The 22,511-nt window shown below is 33.4% G+C and overlaps 3 protein-coding genes across 5 annotated transcripts; all 3 read right to left on the reverse strand.

The window, feature by feature from the left end:
* Positions 1-231: 231 nt before the first annotated feature.
* LOC106766886 (eyes absent homolog 2) lies at positions 232-7,012 on the reverse strand. 3 transcript variants are annotated; one of them, XR_002668570.1, is made up of 7 exons: positions 6,895-7,012; positions 6,145-6,514; positions 5,890-6,057; positions 2,114-2,207; positions 1,845-2,033; positions 1,264-1,659; positions 232-791 (listed from the first exon to the last, which is right to left on the reverse strand). XR_002668570.1 is itself a non-coding variant. In XM_022783383.1 (6 exons), exons 2-6 carry the CDS (start codon positions 6,388-6,390, stop codon positions 1,400-1,402), a joined length of 846 nt encoding a protein of 281 aa, XP_022639104.1. In that variant the 5' UTR covers positions 6,391-6,514; positions 6,895-7,012; the 3' UTR covers positions 1,097-1,399. The 3 variants fall into 3 exon arrangements, 2 of the variants coding, with proteins under 2 accessions (XP_022639104.1, XP_014507150.1); XM_022783383.1 differs by lacking the exon at positions 232-791 and having other exon boundaries at positions 1,097-1,659; positions 1,845-1,922; XM_014651664.2 differs by lacking the exon at positions 232-791 and having other exon boundaries at positions 1,097-1,659.
* A 1,452-nt stretch (positions 7,013-8,464) lies between these two features.
* LOC106766979 (plant intracellular Ras-group-related LRR protein 5) lies at positions 8,465-10,805 on the reverse strand. Its single transcript, XM_014651782.2, has 3 exons — positions 10,153-10,805; positions 8,917-9,833; positions 8,465-8,838 (listed from the first exon to the last, which is right to left on the reverse strand). Exons 1-3 carry the CDS (start codon positions 10,661-10,663, stop codon positions 8,716-8,718), a joined length of 1,551 nt encoding a protein of 516 aa, XP_014507268.1. The 5' UTR covers positions 10,664-10,805; the 3' UTR covers positions 8,465-8,715.
* Positions 10,806-15,689: 4,884 nt separating this feature from the next.
* Positions 15,690-21,930, reverse strand: LOC106768813 (MND1-interacting protein 1). The gene is made up of 2 exons (XM_014654152.2): positions 20,038-21,930; positions 15,690-16,497 (listed from the first exon to the last, which is right to left on the reverse strand). Exons 1-2 carry the CDS (start codon positions 21,646-21,648, stop codon positions 15,979-15,981), a joined length of 2,130 nt encoding a protein of 709 aa, XP_014509638.1. The 5' UTR covers positions 21,649-21,930; the 3' UTR covers positions 15,690-15,978.
* Between the last annotated feature and the right edge of the window lie 581 nt (positions 21,931-22,511).

Here is a 22,511-nt window from a genome sequence, read left to right on the forward strand (position 1 = left end):
AATTAAATTGTCAGAATTATTTTGTAGTAACATGAAAAAAAAAAAAAACTGTTGTATAAAGTTATGAAAGAAAGTTGTCTGTGTCACCGGACCAAGCCAAAATTGATAATGAAAGTGTATCCGTCCTCCAATCGAGCAGGGCAAAATAAATCTGTGGTTATTTGTCTTCCATTAGTAGATGATTAAGTGGACAAAGTGTTCATTTGGACGCATTGCCTGAACCAGATTTACATAAATTATCGAATGATCTTATCCTTAATTCGAACCAATTCATTGTCTCAAACAGAGTAAAGGACAACAGAGGATAGATTTTGTGTATATCTCAAATGTCAGAACAATATACAGTGCATGTCAAATCCCAAGGTATACCATACCAATACCATTTTAGGACTTATCTTTTGGCAAGAAGACAAGTTGTTTAATTGATATGATAACAGGCGTGCTGGAGGGAAAAGTGGACTTAACACCAGCCATGCAGCTTCAGATTAATCTGGCAAAATGAGGACCTACCTTCTGAGATTTAAAAATTGACGAAGACCTCAAAAAATCTTTATAATCTTTTGGTCAATTCTCAGAATCACATCAGGAATTTTATCCTATAGTTATAGTTGACGGCCATTCCACATCAGATACTGCTCTGTGAATGTGAGGCCAAACTCCATTATCTAAACTTGCAAATGAAGATGAAGCTAACACTTTGCGAAGCACCAGCCATAAGCACATAAATATTGATGTCAGCAATGCATCCGCAATGCATCATGAAACGAAACTTAGAAGTGGCTTCCTGTTACCTAAAACAGTCCAACATTTTTCATTTCAGATAGAATTAAAGAGGGTGTATGATGAATTTCTAGGATACTCGAAAAAATATCCCCCTTTAACTAAAAATTATGATATTTATATGTAATGGATTTGCTATGAATGTAGATTATGCAGCAAAATTCTAAATTCACATAAACATAAAATCCATTGAACTTTAGGCCTTTTGAAGGACTTGTTTGTGCAGCAAAAGCCATGCATGTATGGTGAGTGGTGGTTAGTAATGCACTTTCAAATTTGCCTTCCTGTACTGCGAAATAAGCGTAGAAACGACGTATAATGGGTGGAGGGCCCTACAGAAAGTGCACATATATGAATTTTAAACATCTTATGTACATTAGAAGCGGTGACTGGTGAATGATCTACATTCATTTCTACATCGTGAAGTTATCATCACGAATGTCAGAAAAATAGCTGTCTAATTTCTTCAAAAGCAATTGGCACCTGAGATTGATAGCCATCTCACGGAAGCAATGCATACACTTGGTAACACAATTGCTGGTTATGCTGCTGCATTCATTTTATATTATTGGTACAGACATGAATACCAGAAAAGTGTAGATGAGATGAAGATCATGGGTCAACCATCTTCATTCTCATTGTTTGGCCTTCCATACACCACAGAAAAGTAGTGGCTAACTGTTGTCAAAGTAAGACCAGGGAACCTGTGAAGTTTTCCTGGCCGTGGATCAATCTTAACAAATGGCCATCTCATGATTTCTGCAGCTTCACATTCTTCCCATCCATCTCCAAATACACAAAAGCGAACATTAGGATGGTTGAAACGCTCCTTGATCCATCGGAAACATTGAATTTTTCCCACTTCCCATGAACTATAAACTGAAATGCACCATACATAATTAAACATGGATCAGGATTAAACTCTGGTTACAGAAATGATTACTAGTTTTAGGCTTTCAAAAAGGTTCATTAATAACATGATCGTGAGCTGAGCTTTCAGATATATGGCATAAAAAAGTCAATTATGCGGGTTCACAGTAGCCAGAAGAGATAAAATTACTCACCATTTCCATGGCTTATCAAGCTGTCCAGACGAAAGAGCAGGCATTTCACAAGTGAGGGAATTAACGATCCAGAGGTCACTAAAACATTAACATGCTTTACATTAGTTGAGTTATAGCTGGTATCAGAAGAAGCAATTGAAGAAACTGCATCTTCATCTTCACCCAAACACTCCTTCAAAAAGGTTCGTGCTACAATATATTAAACATGAAAGATGTAAGTAATACAGGTCGTGAACAAAAGATAAAATCATTTAAGCATCAAAACATACCTGATGAAAGCCACCTGTCAGTGTATTCATCAGTTTTATCATACAATTCATCCCAGTGTTTTATTGTCTCTTGATCTAAAATATTCCGTAAACCCTGAAACCAAACAAGAAAAGATTTATCTTATGTTAAGCTACCAATAGAAAAGCTATCAAATAAAAGTAAACAACAACTTCTTTGGTAAATCTCCAACTCCAAGTCTCTAACTTAGATTTTCATGATATCTACAAAGCTTCAGTCATTAGAAAAAAAAGAAGCATATCTCACCAATAAACTAAAAACTCATGAAGTTTTTTCTAAACAATAATCCAGTTTTACATTATGAACATTGATTTGTTGAAACTTCAAAGCTTGTTTCAGTTACATTTTACAACTATTGATCTGTTAGCATAGGAATTAAAATATAAATTAACAAAATAAGTTGCAGTACTCAGGAGTCTATAGTCGCGTAGCCTTTTTTGCCTTCAACACTAATCCACAAGAAATTCTTTAAAGATGAAGCACTCAGCTTGCTCTTTGACATTTTACATTTGACATTTTACTGTTTTTAATAAAAGATAAAAGGGGTATTGTTAATGCAAAGTTCAAAGGACCCTATATTTGATGTTTGATTATATGCTTAACAACAAAATATAAAATATGTTTTATAAGCATCAGGTCTCGACAGGCACAAATGTTTTCATCTGGTCAAATAGATGCATAAGCTCTTTGCTTACAGAGCTTCGTCTGGCCAACCAAACACACAGCGTTTTGTCTATATACTTCCTCTTATAAGCTTTTGCTTGGACGAATGATAAGGACATATAGTCTGAAGTATTCATAATATATATGGAATACTCATAAATGCTTATTCTATGCTCTTAGAGAATGTCCATCTCTTGAAGTCTTACAAGAGAGTCTACATCAAAGATCTCTTGAAGAACGTGTCAAAGTTACATCATGCAAACAACTTTTCTGAACAAAGATTAGCCATGTCAAGCTTTATGCTTTACTCAAGTTTGGAAAGAAGCTACCTAATCGAGGTCTAATAAGTCATGCTGTGTATCAAAATGTAACTTAAAGAAGTTATATGCATTTAATGTTGTCTGAAAACATTTAACCCATCTACAAGCTTGAACATGGACAAACACAAGAGAAGAAGATCTTTGCAAGACCTCACAACATCTCTTAAAAGATTTGTAATGACTCTTTTCTTCTCAACATCTATATAAAGAAGACCTCGTTGAAGAAGAAAGATTGACGCCATTGATGAAACTCCTTTAATGAGAATGATAACAAAGTTTTTATAATCTCTAGCAATCCTTAAGCTTTCAGTTTGTGAGCAAGAACATTGCTGTGTTCATTTAGCAACCTAAAAGAGTGTTTATCATCTTGTACCCGTCTTAGGATGTTACGCTTTTTATCTAGCAAACCTGTGATCATTTAAATCACACCCTTTGTGTAAACAAAGTGTTTAGCCAAGAGTACCCAGGCTTAAAGAATACTCAGTGTTTTGTCAAAAGTGGTTGTGTGCCTAAATAATACTTAGTTGTTTAGCCAAGAGTGATTGTGTTACAAAGAATACTTGATCTTAACTAGGAGTGGTTGTGTTTCAAAGATTACTCAATCTTACCCAAGAGTGGTCGTGTTCCAAAGAATACTCGATACTAACGAAGAGTGGTTGTTTTCCATAGAATACACTGTCTTAGTCATGAGTGGTTGTATTCCAAATTATACTCAGTTTTAACCAAGAGTGGTTGTGGTTAACTAATAGTTTGTGTTTAGCCAAAACTAGCTGGGGTCCAAAGAATACATGCATTATACCTTGTAGCATTAGCATGCTAGTGGAACTTGATTGTGTTGATCAAGAACTATATGTAGTTTGGATTTTTAAATAAATTAGTATAAAAATACCTTGTGTAAATCTCTTTCAACTCTTATTTGTTTCAATTGCATGTTATTAATCTAAAACTAATCAAAGAAGAACAGTTTTACTCAAATGAGTTTTAGAAAGAGACTTCGATAGTATTGTCAACTTGAAGTTTCATCGGACTATTTTCCTTAGATGCTACTCTTCCGAAAATTGCTAGATAGTATGTCTGTCAAGTTTAAACTTTGTCTGATTGTTGTTACCAAATGTTGATTTGCAAAAGTTTGAGCTGTAAATCCAAAATTCAACCCTTCCTTCTTGTGTATTTATGTGTTTCAGAAGTAGTGATACATGGACACCCAAAACCACTCTACAATTGTAATATTTTAATTGAAAAAAATTATTATGGTATTTTCTTTCCACAACCCATTGTCATGCATTTTTAACATAAAAAAAACTTGTCTATCATTGGTTGTCAAGTGGTGTCCATTGTCAAGATATAATTTTCCAGATAAAATGTGAGATTGAGATTAAAACAATACAAAAATAGATCACCGTAGACACAAATTTATGGAAACGTGGTTAATGATCAATGGCCAAACTATTCTATATCTAAAGCACAAACTATGGAATATTGGGAAAGTAATAGATATACATTCAATCCAAAATCCAATAATAAATAAGTAAAGACAAAAGCAAATGAGATGCAAGTTTTACAACTGACTTTCAGAATAAGCATCACAAAAATCAGAAAATATCTAACTCAAAAACTGATAGAAACAAGATATACTGAATAATACTGACTCAGAAATTAGGGAGCAAAGTTCTTTACAGCTGAGTAAAAACCTTCTGATAAACAGAATACTCAACAAAAAGAAAGGAGACGTCATTGTCCCTATCACTTTGTTTGAATAAATTTTTCTATATGTACTTGGAAGAAAATATGAAAGTAAAATGAAATTCGTTTCTTCTTCAAACTAAAATCAGCTTATCATTTAAACTTTTAGAGAAATTGGAGAGATATAGTAAAAGAGTTAAAGTCTATAAGTTGATTTAACTTACAAGAAAAACTCAATTTATTTTACCTTCTTATTTTCTTCTCTTATATATGTCCATAGAAAAGTTCATCCAAACAGAACCTAAATGGCATAACTAACTCACCACCCACCAAACATACACTCAAGACCTTAAACTATCTTCTATATAACCCTTCTCTCTCTCTCTCGCTCCCTTCCTCCAACTAATCCTGATTCCGGAATCTCCTCCTTTCCCCACAACAAGCAACCCATCACAATTCAGTAATGAACCTTTTTCCTATCTGCTAACTGAATTTTCCCTTTCTTTCCCCTTACTTTAACTTCTCTTTTTCCTCTCATAAACATCAGGCTCGTGCTACCATTGGGCCCCTCCCTTTTACCCTCCACCTAGTCAGATGCCAAAGGCCTATCTAAACCTTTTACGTTAAATGTAAGACTACCAAAATTGCTCCACAAAATGTTTTATAACGTATTTTAACATATATGCACTTTGAGACAAGTTTCATAAGGTTCAAAAACTCGTTACAAAGATGCATTTATAGACAACAGCAAACTATAACATGCAGGCATAAAAAGTGAACTCAATCAATCTCTCTTTAAGCTTATAAGTAATTGATAATGTGTTGTGGAAACTATTATTTATTTGCATGGTCCATAAAATCAAAACAATGCTATGGCTTCATAACTGAAACATTTCATCAAGATAAAAATGACAATTGAAAATATAAAGGAAAGTACTGTCATAGATACATACATCAATTATATTCATTAATTTCAGGAATTTCCAATAAATCTGCAACATTATTATAACACATAACACAACACAATTCCATATCATAGTACTCAGTTTCAAAAGTTGAATACAGAAACAATAATGCTCCAGAAGTTTAACCTGTATGTACTTTTGGGCAATGACTCGATGCCTATATGCAAGTTTTCTTTTGTTGGCATCATCTTGAGGGGCACCTAATTCATCTTTGTTGAAGTCATAATCAGATAAGTCGCTCCCATCATCATATTGGGCCAGAGAATCAAGAAATGGCTTATTGTAATTTTCAATCTGCAGCATAGAAACCCCAGATCAATCAATGACACTCCACAGGCAAAAAAAATCCATGGAAATTTCAACATATAACCCAAATTTTACTTGTTCATAGAAGAAATAATCATCACATGTTTGTAGAATGAGATTTTCCCACATCCTCCCGATTTCAACTCCCTTCTGCACATCCTTCAGACCGTTGAAAGCCTCTGCGTATGATGATTTCAGCAAGGAGTTGAGTAGTACAAGCGTCTCATCCATGTCCCAAACATAGACATCCAACCTTGGACGGACATTGTTGCTGGAAAAAATCGGTGTCTCCCGCTCAGGCATGCCAACTGCACCAGCCATTGTTACGTGTGTTCAATGAACTCACCCCACAGTCACAGTCGCAGTGCACTGCCGCAAAAGTTCATGTTTAAGTATTCATTGCAGCAAGTTACTTCACACTTTTATCACCGCATGCCGAGATCATCTTCAACACGGAAGAATGAAATGTGTCAGTTATTAAGTGAATCAACACTCAGAATATCAGGATTTAGAACAAATAAAAATAGATTCAACCTTGCTCACACTCATTCAGTTGTTGAACAAACTTAAGCAACCACAATTGAGATTAATTGAATAGGTTTAAAATAAACGAAAGTTTAAAAAAGAAGAAAATAGAGAGAGAATGCGAATTTGTGGTGAATTCAGAAATCAAAATTACTTGGACAAACATACTATATACTAATTCCAATAACCAAAATCGGTAAGATTCCAATCCGCGAGCTAATTTGATAAACAAACAACAAAAACATGTATAAAAAATAAATGAATGTAGAGAAATAGGTGGCTACAAAGGAGGTTGCGTACTTTAGGTTAAAGTTGCAGAGGACATGAGTACGAGGAGGACGATGAAGTTGTGACGTTAAACTGAGTGAAACCATCAAGTTAAAGAATCTAGCGGAACTACAAATTTTTCCGTTTACTTTTATTTCGCTTTCACACAGGCCCAAATAATCAGCCCACATTTCGGGCCCAGTATAATAAACTAAAATTACATATTTTAGAAAATTTGGGAACTAAAGTCGCAAAAACAAAAGGGACCAAAATAACCGAACAAACACTAAATATTAAATATTTAAATTGATCATGGTTGATAGTTCACTAAATAAAATTTTCATAAGTTAGTAACAATAAAATAACGATATAAATGATCATCTAATTGAAACTCAACAGCTGAAGTTCTGTTTTTAACAAAGCTCTTCCTTTATTTTATTTTTTAAAAAAGACAACGATTTTCAATGTTTTCTTTTTTAAATTCAACAAAGTTACCCATAAAAAATTAAACTTTCCTTTTTTAAAAAGTGAAACTTTATTTAATTGACAGCATATTAGTTTATTTTTTAAATATTTTATGGTACTATTAATTATTTACTGAAGATTTTTTTACTTAATTTAATAAAAAAACTCATGAAACACCTGTTAAAAGACGAAAGAGAAACTTTATATAGCTACGGAATATATAAAATAAACATCGAATTATTAATACAATAAATTAATGTAAGACACTACAAAGTTGTCCATAGAAACATAAGCCAACAAACAAGTGCTTAAAAAGGAATAACTTCATCCGTGTATAGTTTTCAGTTAAATTAACTCTTCTAGACTACGTTAACTTGTAAAATTTAAGGCATATCTAATACAAGGTCGTAATCATAGTCATAAATTTAAGATTAAACATTTCATAGAAGTATTCAAATATACCTTGAAATTTAAAAGATTTTAAATTTCAAACAAGTAACGAATCAGAAGAATAAAAAAAATTACTTTTGAAAAATTAAAATGCAAATAAAAAGTTATTCAATTGTAAATTTCATAAAATTTTATTAGAACAAAACATGTAAGAAAAACTTTCAAAATAACATGGCACAATAAGATTTATATAAAACTAAAATATTACCTCATGATATAATTCTTAAAGTGGGCATAGCCCAAAGTCAAGACTTTTCTTAAAATTTTTGCCGTTGAAAAAATGAATGTCACCAGAATAGAAATACCAGAGTTTAAGCCCATGGTATTAACATTAAACATTTCTTCATGTATTCCAACAGCAGTTACATATTTAACAAAGTCAACCGTTCTTGAAGCTAGAAATAGATTATTGTATTACGTCTGATAATAATAATTAATGAGTTGTTTTTAGTCTATTCAAAATTGGAAAAATAAAGATAGTCATATGCAGACCAAAGATGCTCATGTCTAGTATGCACAACCATATGAGACTGGATTAAGGATTATGATTTATGACTGGATTCTGATTTGACACATTTTTTTAATTTTAGAGAAAGAAAAAGGTTTACGCTATTAATTCTTATCTATTTTTTCCATGAAATTCAAAGCGTTGAAAATAATACATGCTTACAGCAGTTTCCAATGGGTGGATTTTATTTGCAGATGCAGATAGACATGAATCTACTCTCTGAGATAGAAATGTAACTGACCACACACCACAAACAGGTTAAAAACCCAGGAATTGCCATATCAAGAACTCATTATATACAAAATATTTGCAGAAAATCAAAGTTATAAACAAAGTTATAAACAAAGTTTACAAGGTGTTTAAATCATATGCAACGGACAGACAAAATACAAGCACAAGAAACATAAATTAGCATAGACTTTGTCCAATTATCATTCAAGCTTAGAGCAAAATATGGAGCAAAACCAAGACCAGAATCCCTTCTTTTTCTTCTTTGATGGCACGATTTTTGCGTCCCTTTTGGTGACAAAATCAGCCATATAGTGCACAACTTCCTGGTGAACAAGAAGGAGCAAAGAGTTAAGTAAATAGAGAAGGTGAGAAAGTAGAAACAAGTGAATCTAAAGGTTTACCTGAGCACCCAACTTGACCAATTCTCTGGGTGGCACCTCAAGGGGGGTCTCATCAGCTCGAAAAACTCTCAACTTGGACAAGAACCTGAAAGACTCTGGTAAAGATTTTATTTGATCATCACTTATATCCAACTCCTCAAGCATTTCAAGATTTCCAATTGATGTTGGCAAGGCTCTTAGGTCCGCAAAGTTCTTCCCCAAGTTTAATTTCTTCAAATTAGTTGCAAAACACAGGTTCTCTGGTACAAATTCGAGCTCATTAAAGCTAACATCAAGTTCCTTCAAATTGCGTAGATTACCCACTGTGGAAGGCAACCTCTTAACTCTATTATAGTGCAAAGTGAGAATCTCCAACCATTCAAGCTTCCCAATTGCCTCAGGCAAGGCCTTGAGCTGATTGAAATCCAACTTGAGCTCAGATAGTGATGAGCAATTTCCAATTGTGTGAGGCAGTTCCTCAAGCTCGTTGGTCTCAGCATTCAATCTCTTCAAGCTGCTCAAATTCCCAATTGTCTCGGGTAAATTTGTGAACCCATTTGAGCTCAAGTCCAGATCAATGAGGTTTGTCAAGTTTCCGAAAGTAGCAGGAAGTGATTTCAATCTGTTGGCGTGGATGTCAAGATCAACAAGGTTTATCAATTCACCAAATGAATGGGGAAGGTTTATAAGTTGGTTTGAGTGAAGATCAAGCTTTGTTAAGGCCTTGAGACCCACAATGGTTGTAGGAAGAGCCATGATTCTGTTTTCTGATAGGTCCATTTCAGTGACATCAGATAATTTCCCAATTGACACCGGCAACCATTCCATCTGATCTTCCAACTTTCCTCTAAGTTCAAGGGTCGTAGCTCCACTACCAGCACAACTTTCAATAAGAGTAGCAACTTTCATTAGACTTAATTTCTCAGTGCTTCCATTCCCTACAAAATTAATAAAAGGAAGAACATCATAGCAAATCAAGGTTTTGAAAAACAGTCCACGACCACAATTTCAGTTGCAACATAAAGGTTTTTAGGGTATCTGTGACTGCACTACACATCAGAAATACTTGTCCATACATTTCATACACCATACAAACGCTAAACAAATTTGTTTTTCTTTCCTTGACGAAAGAGAGAAAAACAAAAAGGTGTTCGAAATCTTAACCATAATCCATGAACAATAATTAGATGAGAGAACATATAATCACTAAAATAATTATAAGAAAAACGAAATTGGGTTATTTCCCATAATACTAACCTGTAGAGAAGGAACGCTGTATCATTTGGAAATCATTCTTCTGTGATTCTTCGTCTTCCTTCAGCAAAGTTTCACTTTGGTCACTTGTCACTACGAGTTCTTCAGGTATAGAGGGAAGACTTTGGTTGTGGGTATCTCCAGAGACCAATTGAGAAGCCCTCTGAATGAGATGACCGAATGTTTGAAACATGTTTTCGAGCTCAAGAAGTTGAAGAGCCTCTCTCCTGTGTTGTTGGGTATGGAAAAGGAGCATGGTCTTCTTGAGTTGCTGCAGGACAGAGAAGAGGTCCTCGGGAACATCGTGAGGAGGCTTTTGCATTGAGATTTGGTGGAGTTTGGTTTCTTCGTCTTTCTTGAGGGTATCCACAGTGGACGTGGCAGCTTCCACCTCTTCAATGGAAGGTCGAGGTGGCAGTGACCTATAAATTGAGGTGATTTCTTCAACTGTGTCCAGAAAGGCACGTGAAGGTGGTTGTGGAGGGTCTTTTTCACTCTCAAGCATTGGAGCCATGATTATTGCTATGATGGAAGAAGGAGAGAGGCTTCAATTATAGTGTTTCCTTTGTGCTTTCTGGATTTGGCTTTTATCTTATTCTAGTATAGATACAAACTATCGTTGCAGGCTCAGACAGACTTCGGAGAAAAATAGAAAATAAACACTTTCCTTCACAAAAATCTTAAAAGGAATTGAAAATTAATACCTCTCTCTCCATAAGTAATTCATTCTTATAAAAAAAATAATTATACTTTCACAACATTTTAAGATTGATTTATCTTGATTGGTTTATATTGATGTTTAATATTAAAATATTGTAAGAAAAAGTTATCAAGATATAATTATCTTAAAAAAATTACTCCAATAATTAAAATACATTTTCATAATCTATTTAAAACTAATCTTTCAAATTCTCATCAGGTATTCTCTTTTTTATCTCAACTTAAATGCTTTATGATTGTATTCAGATTTAACTAAGATATCTTAAAATTTGCATATGTTATTTTATTAATGCAGAATTGACTTCTAACGTCACACATTAGATGTCAGTTAAAGGAGGCCGCGACATAAATTATCGACCGGTGGCAGTTTCGTAAATAAGTCAGGCCTCTAGACGTCGGTTAGAAGGGACACCAACGTCTATAATATTATAGACGTCGGGACCCCTCATAACAGACGTCGGGACCCTTCATAACAGACTTATAGAGGCCTGACAGGTAGATGAAAAGTCATGTATTTCCGCCATCTAGACGTCAGATCCCACCATTCCGACGTCTATATGCGACTATAGACGTTTGTTCCCTCCTAACTGACGTCTATATGTCTGATAGTAAGTGAAAAGTCATTTCTTTCCGTCATTTAGACGTCAGATCCCCCAACTCAGATGTCTATATACGACTAGAGACATTTGTGCCCCTCCTAACTTACGTATGTAGTCTGACAGGTAGGTGAACAATTTTATTTTTTTTTTCCGTCATGTAGACGTCTAATCCCGCTGACCGATGTCTATATGTGACGTCTACATTTACCACGAATATTAATTTTGAAATTGAATGAACGTCATATTAGTAAGGTCCCCGACGTATATTCAATTATAGACGTCGGTTTTTGTGGCAACTGACGTCTCATTTATTGTTAAATCAGTCATCACGAACTAGTTTCATGCACTTCATCGTCTTCTTGGTGCGTTTTCTCTCCTTTTCTCTCCTCTGCATTGCCTTTCAGGTGCGTTTGAACTCTTTTGAACCGTTTAAACTTCACTTTTACTCCGATTAAACTTGCTTTTGAACCGTTTGATCTCATTTGAACCGATTAAAATGAGTTTTCGTTGTGTTTTGGTGCAGTTTTTCTCGTCTTTGTGTAATGTAGTGCACCTTCTCCCTTTGCTAGTTTCCTCGTAAGAAAAGCTTGCGATTTTTGGATCTCTTATGGCATTTCAACCTGAAGCCGAACTTGGGTTGTTGCCTACTTCCACTCCTACCACCAAAGAAAAAGAAAACGGTGTTACTGTATTCTTTTTCTATGGCGAAGAAAAAGAATACGGTTTCACCGTATTCTTTTTCTTTGGCAGTTGGAATGGAACTAGGCAACGACCCAGGTTCGGTTTTAGGTTGAAATGCCATGAGAGATGCAAAAGACGCAATTTTTTCTTACGAAAAAACTAGCAAAGGAAGGAGGTGTCACTATGGTACCCAAAGTCACGAGCAAAACTACACTAAAAAACAACGAGCACTTCTTAGACGTCGGTTAATGTCATGTTCGACGTCTATAGTGCCCTTTAGACGTCGTTTTGTGCCTCGTCTGACGTCTATACAGATTTCGGACATTGAGATTAATTGACTTCTATAACGACATCGAAATTGCAGAAATTGACGTCTCATTTAACGTCACTCTCGTATAGATGTCGGTTCAGAATGTGACGTTGAAAGCTCTTTCTGCACTAATGTTTATTCAAACTTTGTTAAATTTTAAGTTTCTCAAAAATCTTGTTTGTAATTTCAAATGAGTTTTTTATTAAGTTTTTATTAAATATTTAAAAATCTTATACTTTTTAAATTGAGTATTTGTTATTTAACTGTTTTTTTAATTGAGTGGTATGTTATTTTTATTTTCTTAAAAGTTTTGTTTTTATATTTCGTGTGTCAGATTAGGTTTTATGATCAATATAACATAATATTAAATTAATAAAAAATATTTATTATTTTCAATTTATCATAATATGTAATTGTATTAATTATAAAATCTCACAATTTTTAACACAGTTAAAATATTGTGAATTAAGATAAGAATAATTCAATTATCAAAAATGTAAAATAACATGGATTTAACTAAAAACCATAAAAAAGTTTTGAATATTAATAGAAAGAAAAAAAATTAACAACAACTTAATTAAAAATATTCAAATTTATGAAAGATTTAAAATTTAATTTAGTATTTATTTAATATATTTTTTAGTTAATCATATCAATGTTTCTTTGAAACTAAAACAGTTGTGATTATTTTTTTTTATTATATTTACCATGCTATTTTTCTTAATAAAATTTCATGTTATTTCCCGATAAGGATTTTCAGTGTACTTTTGATAAAATTTATACATACATATGTGCATATCCTTGGATTCTCTTAAATAACTCAATGGTTTAACTATTTGCAATAAAATTTGTTCCAACATCAAGTACAATTATAGCATATGCATACATCATATGATTAAGAAAAATAAACATATAGTTTCACATTAACATCATAATTATATCAAAATGTGTATTATTTATATATTTGAGATCATAAAAATACAAGTGAGCTCACGTTTAGTTTCACATAATACTAAAACTAAAGATATATATTATTTAAAAAAACTCTTAACTAATGATAAACAAGTCTAATAGCAAACTAATATCTTGACACATCTTTAAAGTTTAAACTACCAAATTAACCTTAGTTGACTTATGCTCTTAATCTCAGAGTCACACTAATGTGTTAACAAATTAAATTTAATTGTCTTTAAGCTTTACAAAAAAGTTTTCAAAAGTATCAATTCAACCATTCATTCATGTGTATTTTACATTATTTCAATTATATTATTTATTTACCATATTTTTCAAATGCCATATTATACATTGTTGATGTGTATTTTACATTATTTTAATTATATTATTTAATTACTATATTTTTAAAACTTTGTGTGTGTAAAAAGATACTCTATTGTAAAATATTCATATTTTAATTTCAATAAAAGGATACGTGTAACATTTATTCTTTAAAATGAAATTATGATTTAAAATTTAGAAACTAGTTTAATTTAAATTTTCTATTTTTATCATCTTTGTTAATTATTATTTCTAAACTAATTAAAATTTTTCTATTTTTGAGATATTGATGTTTATTAATATTTAGTTATTTGTATTTATTAGTTATATATATATATATATATATATATATATATATATATATATATTTACAAAAATAACCTTTGAGGAGAAATTTTCCATCTCATACTTCATCCCTTTTGTATGTTACATTTGTCAGTTTAAAAATTAAGTAGGAAGTATAAAAACTGACCATGAAATCCTTCATGCCACATTAGTTCTAAACATCCTTCTAACACAAAACGATCATTGATAGTAATTGAATTGTTCAAAATTTGATCATTATTATTACAATGATAAATAATTTATTAATAGTTTAGAATAATTTGACACATTTTTCTCTTTTTTTATAATTGAATTGTGTAAGGAAAATTTAACACCTGAAGTTGTGCAACAAAGATTGATAAAGATATTTCTTTCTCTTCAAGCAATATTGACCATGCTATTCAACTAATATAAGCAACTAATTAATGTTCTTGTGAATTCCATTATCATTTGCTTTATTTTCCTTTGTTATTCACTCGGGGACCCAAAAAAAACACATAGGTTCTTCTGTTGTTCCATTTTCTATTTTTTCATCTTTGAAAAATATAATGTGTAAAAGTTCTCTTGGATACAACTCAATTTCTTGCATTCACACTACATTCTGTAATTACTTTACATCCTTGAAGATAATATTCAATATACTTATTTACTTCTCCTTCTTTATGTATTAAAAATATATATAATTAGTGTTGATTTGAAGGGAAAAAGTAAAATATTGCCAGTGAATTAGTTTTCTGAAATAAACAGTTTGATTTGAATAACATATATGTCACAATCAATCAATTTATGATTCGGATCAAACAAATAAAGATGGTTAGCGCCCACATCATCATATGTACAACTAAACAAAATATGTTTTTAACCATTATACATTAATATGGTATTGATATATTTAACATGCAAAATATATAAACAATAATGAATAATTTAAAAAAGTTGTGAGGCGAGTTTCTAGTAACTGTCAAATCTATAAGTTAATAAAATAGATTTATTATTTTATTTTTTCATTGACCTACACCAATATCTATCCATTTAGTAAGTATTATCACAACAAGTTTCTACATAAATAACAAATAAATAATAAACTATTGAAGAAAAAACAATAGTATCTTTTATATCTAAGTTTAACATTTAGTAACTCTTTTTTTCACTAGAAAATTGATAAGGAAATTAAATACACATTTAAAAAAAATTGATGACTAATTAATCAATTTTCAAAACCAAAAGCAATAAAAAACATATATTTCCCAACTAAAAGTAGTGCTATGTTTTAAAGACACATATTATTGTAATTAGATTTTTACATGCATTGAATGCTTTGTTTTAATTTATTATCTTTTGAAGCACATCAGTTACAGCGTATGATCAAGTTGTGATTTTCAAATCATTATCTCACAGTGCAACAGTTACAACGTATGATCAAGTTGTGATTTTCAAATCATGGAGTGATATAATAAAAAAAAGGCGTATATTATAAAATTATGTATATAAATCAGCTAACACAAAACAAAACTCCATAAATGAGTAAAATCCCTCATTCCCGGGGAATGAAAGAAAAAAAATGAGATGCAAAGCCTTTGTTTTCTGGAAACAGATGAAGATAATATAAACCATACTTAGAAAAGGAGATAGGGATCAAATGAAAAGATTAGCAAGAGGGAAAGGAGGTAAAGTTCTCAGAATAAAACAATAACACAATCTCAACTTTTTTTTTTTTTAATTTTCAAGCCAACCGTAGGAAGCAAGTATATTTCAGACATTCCAAGAGACATTTACTGTAATGCCAGGACTTAGTTTTTTTTATTTATATTGTGAGGTTTAGCGGGACAAGTAGCCCCACCAATGTAGTGCACAAAAATTATGTAAAAATTCATAGGGTATACCTGCCCAAGTCCCACTGTAACATAACTTTTAATGGAGCTAGGAACTTGCCCCAAATACACGAATTCTCTGTTGAATTTGAACCCTGCAGCAGGGACAAGCAGCCTTACCTTTTCTTCCATACTCATCACTGCAACTAGCACACATAACTTGGTGTGCACATGGCAAGAAAACAATGGAGACTTCATCTTTCATACATATAATGCATTCTCTGTTGCTATTCACTTCTTTATCGGAAAAATCGTCCAGGTTATCTAATTGTTGGAGCAGCCTAGCAATGGTCTCTCTTTGGGGCTTTGTGCCTTCGGAGTCGCTTGTGGGTGAAGTGCTTGATTGGTGATGCAACTCAGCAGACTGAGCAGAGGCTTTAAGGCGCGAAAGTTCCTGTTCCAGTCTTAGTAGATCATCCTTGTGACGCTGGAAATCTATCTCTATCTTCAGACGCAAAGCCTCAATCCTCCTCTTATTATTAGATTCAGCTGCTTCCTTAGAGCACCGTTCCTCCTCAACCACTGCTAAGGCTTCCTCTTTAGCCTTCAACTCCTCCTTCCACTTCACCTGTAACAATTTATAACACAATATAAGTGCTTCAGCAATATTAGTATTATCACAGAGATTGCACTTTTCATGGAATAAGGATTTAGTGGTGAGGAGAGCAAAACAACCAGTAAAAATCAACAGATCCAGGTGTAATAATCATCAATAACTAGATTATGCACCTAGAGAATATAATTTAAGGATCAGCAAGGATTGAAGGAAACAAATTCACAGTACGCCTAGGCTGATATGAGAAACACTAGTGAATTTGTGTTATTTACATTAATTCAAGGGTTACATATTCTTTTAATCACTGGAAATAAAGAAACGTTTGTTTTTTGTTCCTAAAAAATATTACCTCCTTATAGTTTCTTATTTATGAGAACTATGACAGGTGTAGTTCGTGGCCTCTCTTTCCACTTTAGTTAATAATTTCTCGTAATATGGATCACAATTGTCACATTTTAAGAAATGGGAGATGATTTTGTTATGGACTAGAAGCAAACATTGTCCTATTTATAGTGATTTAATATATATTTAACTCATAATTAATTTTAATCTGATGAGATCAAGGAAGAATATGATAATAAACAGCAGAGAGATACATCTCATAATATGAGAAAGGGGTGGTTTCTTTTATTTGGATTAGTTTGGAAGATCATCGTACGGTGCCAATAGCTAGGAAAGGGGCAACAATCGTAAATATGTTAAAGCCTCACTAGATATTAACTCAAATCAAAATAGTTATGTGTGAATACTACAATACCTTTAACATATGATAAGAGATATATTATCAAGCATCTAAAGTGTAAATTTCTACATGACATGACGGAATAAACACACCCAAGACTCATCTCAATAAATGCGATTGGCTACAATGAGAACTCATCACCATTGGGCTCTATGAAATCAATAATAAAAACAACTAAAATGAATGAAGTTAGTTTATCTTTAAGCTACATTATCCTACTTCCTAAAATATCATAGAGGCATTTTCTATGCTGGGATGAAGTTAAATCCCATTCTCCATCAGGACATATGCATTCTGAAGATCCACTCACTTTGAATGACAGCTCCAAAATATATGCCTGAAGACCAGATATTTTGAATTTTTCAGGTTTGTCAATTGCATTTTATCAAAGTCCGAGTGTAACCAATCCCAAAAAGCAAACTAGTTGGATGGCTGCTATACCAAAGAGGACAAAATACAACAACATTAATAGTTAACAGACAAAACCCCCCAATTTGGTACTTAAACTCATTTGTGTCACCACATTAGTCCTTCAAAATTTTCGATTACAAAGTTTACCCATCAGATATTTAATTCATCACATTAGTCTTTCAGAGATCTAAAATCTCAAGATATTGGTTCCCATCAAAGACTATAGTTATGAAAAAAGAATCTTTCATGGTCAAATTTGGTGACAGATTATACATTTGAGAGAAAAGATCTAAAATTTTACCAATCTAATCCTTATCCAAGGACTAAAATGATCACAATGACAATTATCTTTGAGAGACTACTTTGATGACAAAATATTTGGAAAAGTAAGACTAATTTGATGATCAAATTTTGTAAAGTACTAATTGGCCACATAACTTTGGAGGACCTAATTCAGAGTTCTTTAAACTTATGAAATACACACCATCCTCAATCAAAAGTATGATTAACAAGTCAATAACACAAAGCTATGAAGTTATAATTGAATGGATGATGCCATGGCCGTGAGGAGTGAAGAAATAACACAGCATCATAATAAAAAAGAACAGACCAGAGAGCTGTATTATGATGCAATAACAGTGTTGACTGGATACAACACTAGATATCCGTGGGTTGCCTGAAAATAACACACATCTTTGGAATGACCAGAAATGATGCCAGAAAAATGTGGTCCATGGCCAGAAACAAAACACAAGCCAGGTTTGATGTCTTTTGTCCCAAGAAGGGGGAGTTTAAAGATTTTGACCATAATTAAAAACCTTGAGCAGTTCTGGAATAAACCAGGAAAAAACAGAAAAGAATGCACATAAAAGAAGTTTAATAACTCAAAGAACAAGAGGATGTGAAGAAGGGATTTTTTCCTCATGCAGAATAGCTGCTGCAATTTTCTAGGACACAGACTGCAAACCAAGGCTACAATAGCAAATTGTGACATAACTAGATTTTCATAACAGTCAGAGGCTTCTTAATTGCCACAGAGCTGTTATAATATGCCATTGATAACTTTTGTCAATAATATCCTTAGCTGTCATTATTTTCCAGACATTAGGTTTGTATTATTAAAATTTAACAGCACGCAATCCCATTACAGTGCATATATACATATTAACAAAGTATGGACGAATGTAGTCGATGTGGACAATTTAAATTGTCCATAGAAATTAAGTTCTTGTCATGTACTCTATCCTGACATAAATGTCAATTATGCATCCAACCTGTTCTCAACTTTCATAAATCTCCATCCTTCAAAGTATACATAGCACATGCAATAGTATGAAGATAAAGAAAAAAGAAAGAAAAAAATACATTACATCAGTTTCAAGTCACAATTATTAACAACTGCCCTGAAATATAAATTTTTAAAGTCTTCAATGTTAGATACGCATTCCATTACTCGGGTTAAAAATTACTAAAATTCTTGACGCAGAAACAATCAATTTCAATGTGACAATAGCAAACTGTCACACTAGTCTAGGTCATATTGATGTTTTAAGTTTGAAACTTTTTTTCCTTTTCAGAAAGACCATTAGGTGACTCCAACCCCTTGACAGTGAACTGATCCCTGTTTGGGGTCTGCTTGTCCCAGGCCACAAGATGCTTTCCAGATTTTCAGATAACACCACTCGAGCAACGTAGCAGTACAGAGCAGACCCTGTCTTCTACAGGGGCTTCAATTGCGGGCAGTTTAGTATATCAGTTTAGCAGACCAAATAGTGGCTGTAGTGATGCTATGAGCAGATTCCAACAAATCCTTCCGAACAACAACATTAGGGTTTTGGAGGACTAGATTTTAGGATTTCAATTTCCTATGAAATCTACAACTGTAATAGTAGTGAAAATGACAAAGAAAAAATTTTTGGATGGAGAAGATCATGATTGGTGATTCCAACCTAAGAAACTTGTATTCAACTTTTTTATTGGTATTTTACTGATATGTTTTGCATATAACACCACCTATGACTTTTTATTTAATTATAAATGTCATGAATTGATTGATTTTTATCCTTTTTGAGAATTTAAATCATGCAGTATACATTATTAAAACTACATAAAAATTAAAAAATAGTAGTTATCCCACTATGACAATTTTAGGGCTGACCAGAATCTGCCACCATCCATGATTTAAAACACTGGTAGTTCCAATTGGGGTTCCTACTTCAAGCCATATAGCAAGATTGGGCTACACTTTGTGGTTGAAGTATGTTATTTTTATTGACAGAGATGCAACGCAAGTCCAATTAATGCAAACATAGGTAAAAGCTCAAAACCATATTTTCTTTTCATTTTGGTGGACTGTGTGTGGCGCTGTTAAACATAATAATGGGGTATAAAGGGCAAACCTCAGCCTCCTTTTGACACTGTCTAATCTGAACCAACATTTCTTGTGTCTCCGATATCTTCTGTTTTTCACCAGAAATCTCTTGCTGCAGCTTAGCTTTCTGTTTTTCCCAAGCTAGAAGTTTTTTTAAACATTTTTTCTCCCTTTTAGCAACTTCTAAGCAAGCTGTCACTGACTCTGATGCACTTAATTTAGAAGCCTCCATCTCTGCTTTCATTTCTGCATTCTCAGTTTCTAGTCTCCTCACAGCTGCATTCGCAAGGTCCAATTGACCACTGGCCTTTCTCAATGCATTCTCCATCTCTGATAGCCTCTTCATGGTTGTGTCCTCAAGGGCCGGTTTCCCTTTCTTCAATTTCTGAGTCTCCTCTCTTTCCATCCGCAACATCTTGAGCTCAGTTAGATCACTACTTAGCTTTCTAGCCGCCTGCATTGCCTTCTGATGAGCCCAGTCTTTTCGCTCATTGACCTGCTTCTCAAGATCCTTAATCTGATGAAATAAAGTGACTATGACCTCATCCTTCTGATCTTCCGCCACAAGCTCCAAATTCTCGTCAAGATTCAAATCACGAAATTTACTCAGCACCGAATTCACAGCATCTTGGTTATCGACATTCTGTGAATCTCCTCCAGATTGATCAGCCGGGACTCCTGTCCCGGTCGCAGCAAAAGAATCCAAACTATGTGCAGTACTCCGCCCAGAAATGGTCTTTGCCTGCGCCTGCAACTGCTTCGAGTTTGCCCTAAAACCAGCAGCAAACATTGCAACATTTCTTTTCAATAAAGACTTCATTGAAGGAGACAGATTAAACCTCTTCGGAAACTCAATGTCTCTTTGTAGCTGCAAATTCATCTCTGTCCCGCAAGAGAATACCCCATTCACAGGAAAATCCAAGCTTCCCCCATTTGCAAATCCCCACCCTCCGTGAAACCTACAAAAAGCCGGCCCCATAACACCAACCGAATTGCCACCACCCTCACCGGAAGCCGGAGCAGGGTTCCCAGTGCCTGGCACAGGAATATCCATAGAACTAGCCCTCCCAACATGAAGATCATTCATGAGCAAACACCACATGGCATCACCTTTGCTCAAATGTGGCCTCACCTGTTGAACCAAACACACCAAAGCGGCCACAGAGTACTCCTCTAACTGCCTCAAATTAGAGAACACAGGCTCAGTCTCATCCATATTCCCACCACCATCACTATTACTATTTAAATACGCCAAGGAATTGTGCAAAATATTTGTCAGCGCATCCATGCCACCATAACAATGCCCATTTCGAAGCATGGCCTTAACAGCAACATCCTCATCGTAACCCAACGCAACAAGCTTCGAGACAGCTTCATTGTAAATAAACTCCAAGTTTTTCAACAGAATCTCTTCCAATTGTTCCTCTGTACAGTAACCCCACCCGGTTTCCTCCAAATTAGGGTTTGAATTTAGGCTTGGGGAAGAATCATTGGAAGCCGTATGGTATCTAAAGGGCTTGAGACCAGACTCGGCTATGGATTTGGATATGGCATCTTTGTCGCAAGAATCGGAGTCAGGTTTCGCCGATCGCGGTCTCCGATTAGCCCTGATGTGTTTTTCTCTCATGGTGCAACCCATGAAAATTTCTGCGTTTTAGGGGAGTTTTAGAGGGAGGTGAATATAGGGGCTGGAATACGAAGGATTGGGTGTGGAAAAAGAAGATCAAGATCGAAGCTTGAATAAAGAATGGTGAGATGAGGATCGAGGGATAGTGGGTGAAGAGGGAGACGAGAGATATATTGGATTTTGATGGAAAAATAAAAAAGAAAAAGAGAAAGAAAGGGTTGCTGATTGGCTAAGCGTTATTGGTTCTGAGAGAGCTCAGTGTTGAGAATCATCACAACCTCTATTGGTTCACCGTTATTGGATACATAGCTCTTTCAACTCTCTACAAAGGTTAATCCTTTTTCTTTCTTCAATTTCTTACGGTTATATTACTTAAATTATTTGCAAACTTTCATTTACCTCTTTAAATTAAATTTAATTAAATTTTATTTAGTGTTAATTATTGAATATTTTTTGCCAAAATTTCCTGTTAAATGCCACTTGCATTTTACCACCCATGGATATAGACTTTACAATTTACATTTTTTAAAATTTACTCATCTTTTATGTTATAATTTTGTCGAAAAATATGTTAATATATATATATATAAATAAATAAAAATTAAATAAGTATAGATACTGATGCGTATTAAAGTTATATATAAACAAGTTTTCTTTCTGTGAAGTAAAATAAATTCAAATATATATTTTGTAATAACCCTTAAATTAAAAGTAAAATTTTTAATTATATTAAAATAATAAAATTTAAGTTTTAGAAAAATAAAAACTCACAACAGCTTATTAAGACACTTCAGAAACGTGCATCCTCCTCCAAAACATCTTTGTAACCTTGCCCTCTCCCAAACCATTCTTCTCTCTAGATTTCTTCCTCAACT

This window comes from Vigna radiata, chromosome 7 (genome assembly GCF_000741045.1).
Source record: "Vigna radiata var. radiata cultivar VC1973A chromosome 7, Vradiata_ver6, whole genome shotgun sequence".
Classification (NCBI taxonomy): Eukaryota; Viridiplantae; Streptophyta; class Magnoliopsida; order Fabales; family Fabaceae; genus Vigna; species Vigna radiata.

Bases quoted from the DNA above. Each gene is read 5' to 3' on its own strand.
- LOC106766886 (XM_014651664.2), bottom strand. From the start codon at position 6,390: ATGGCTGGTGCAGTTGGCATGCCTGAGCGGGAGACACCGATTTTTTCC. The intron at 2,208-5,889 runs GTTAAACTTCTG...GTTTGGTTTCAG, and splicing joins TTGCCCAAAAGTACATACAG to GGTTTACGGAATATTTTAGA. The intron at 1,660-1,844 runs GTGAGTAATTTT...GGTGCATTTCAG, and splicing joins CTTGATAAGCCATGGAAATG to TTTATAGTTCATGGGAAGTG.
- LOC106766979 (XM_014651782.2), bottom strand. From the start codon at position 10,663: ATGGCTCCAATGCTTGAGAGTGAAAAAGACCCTCCACAACCACCTTCA. The intron at 9,834-10,152 runs GTTAGTATTATG...TTAATTTTGTAG, and splicing joins ACAGCGTTCCTTCTCTACAG to GGAATGGAAGCACTGAGAAA. The intron at 8,839-8,916 runs GTAAACCTTTAG...CTTGTTCACCAG, and splicing joins TGGTCAAGTTGGGTGCTCAG to GAAGTTGTGCACTATATGGC.
- LOC106768813 (XM_014654152.2), bottom strand. From the start codon at position 21,648: ATGGGTTGCACCATGAGAGAAAAACACATCAGGGCTAATCGGAGACCG. The intron at 16,498-20,037 runs GTTTGCCCTTTA...AAATTGTTACAG, and splicing joins AGTGTCAAAAGGAGGCTGAG to GTGAAGTGGAAGGAGGAGTT.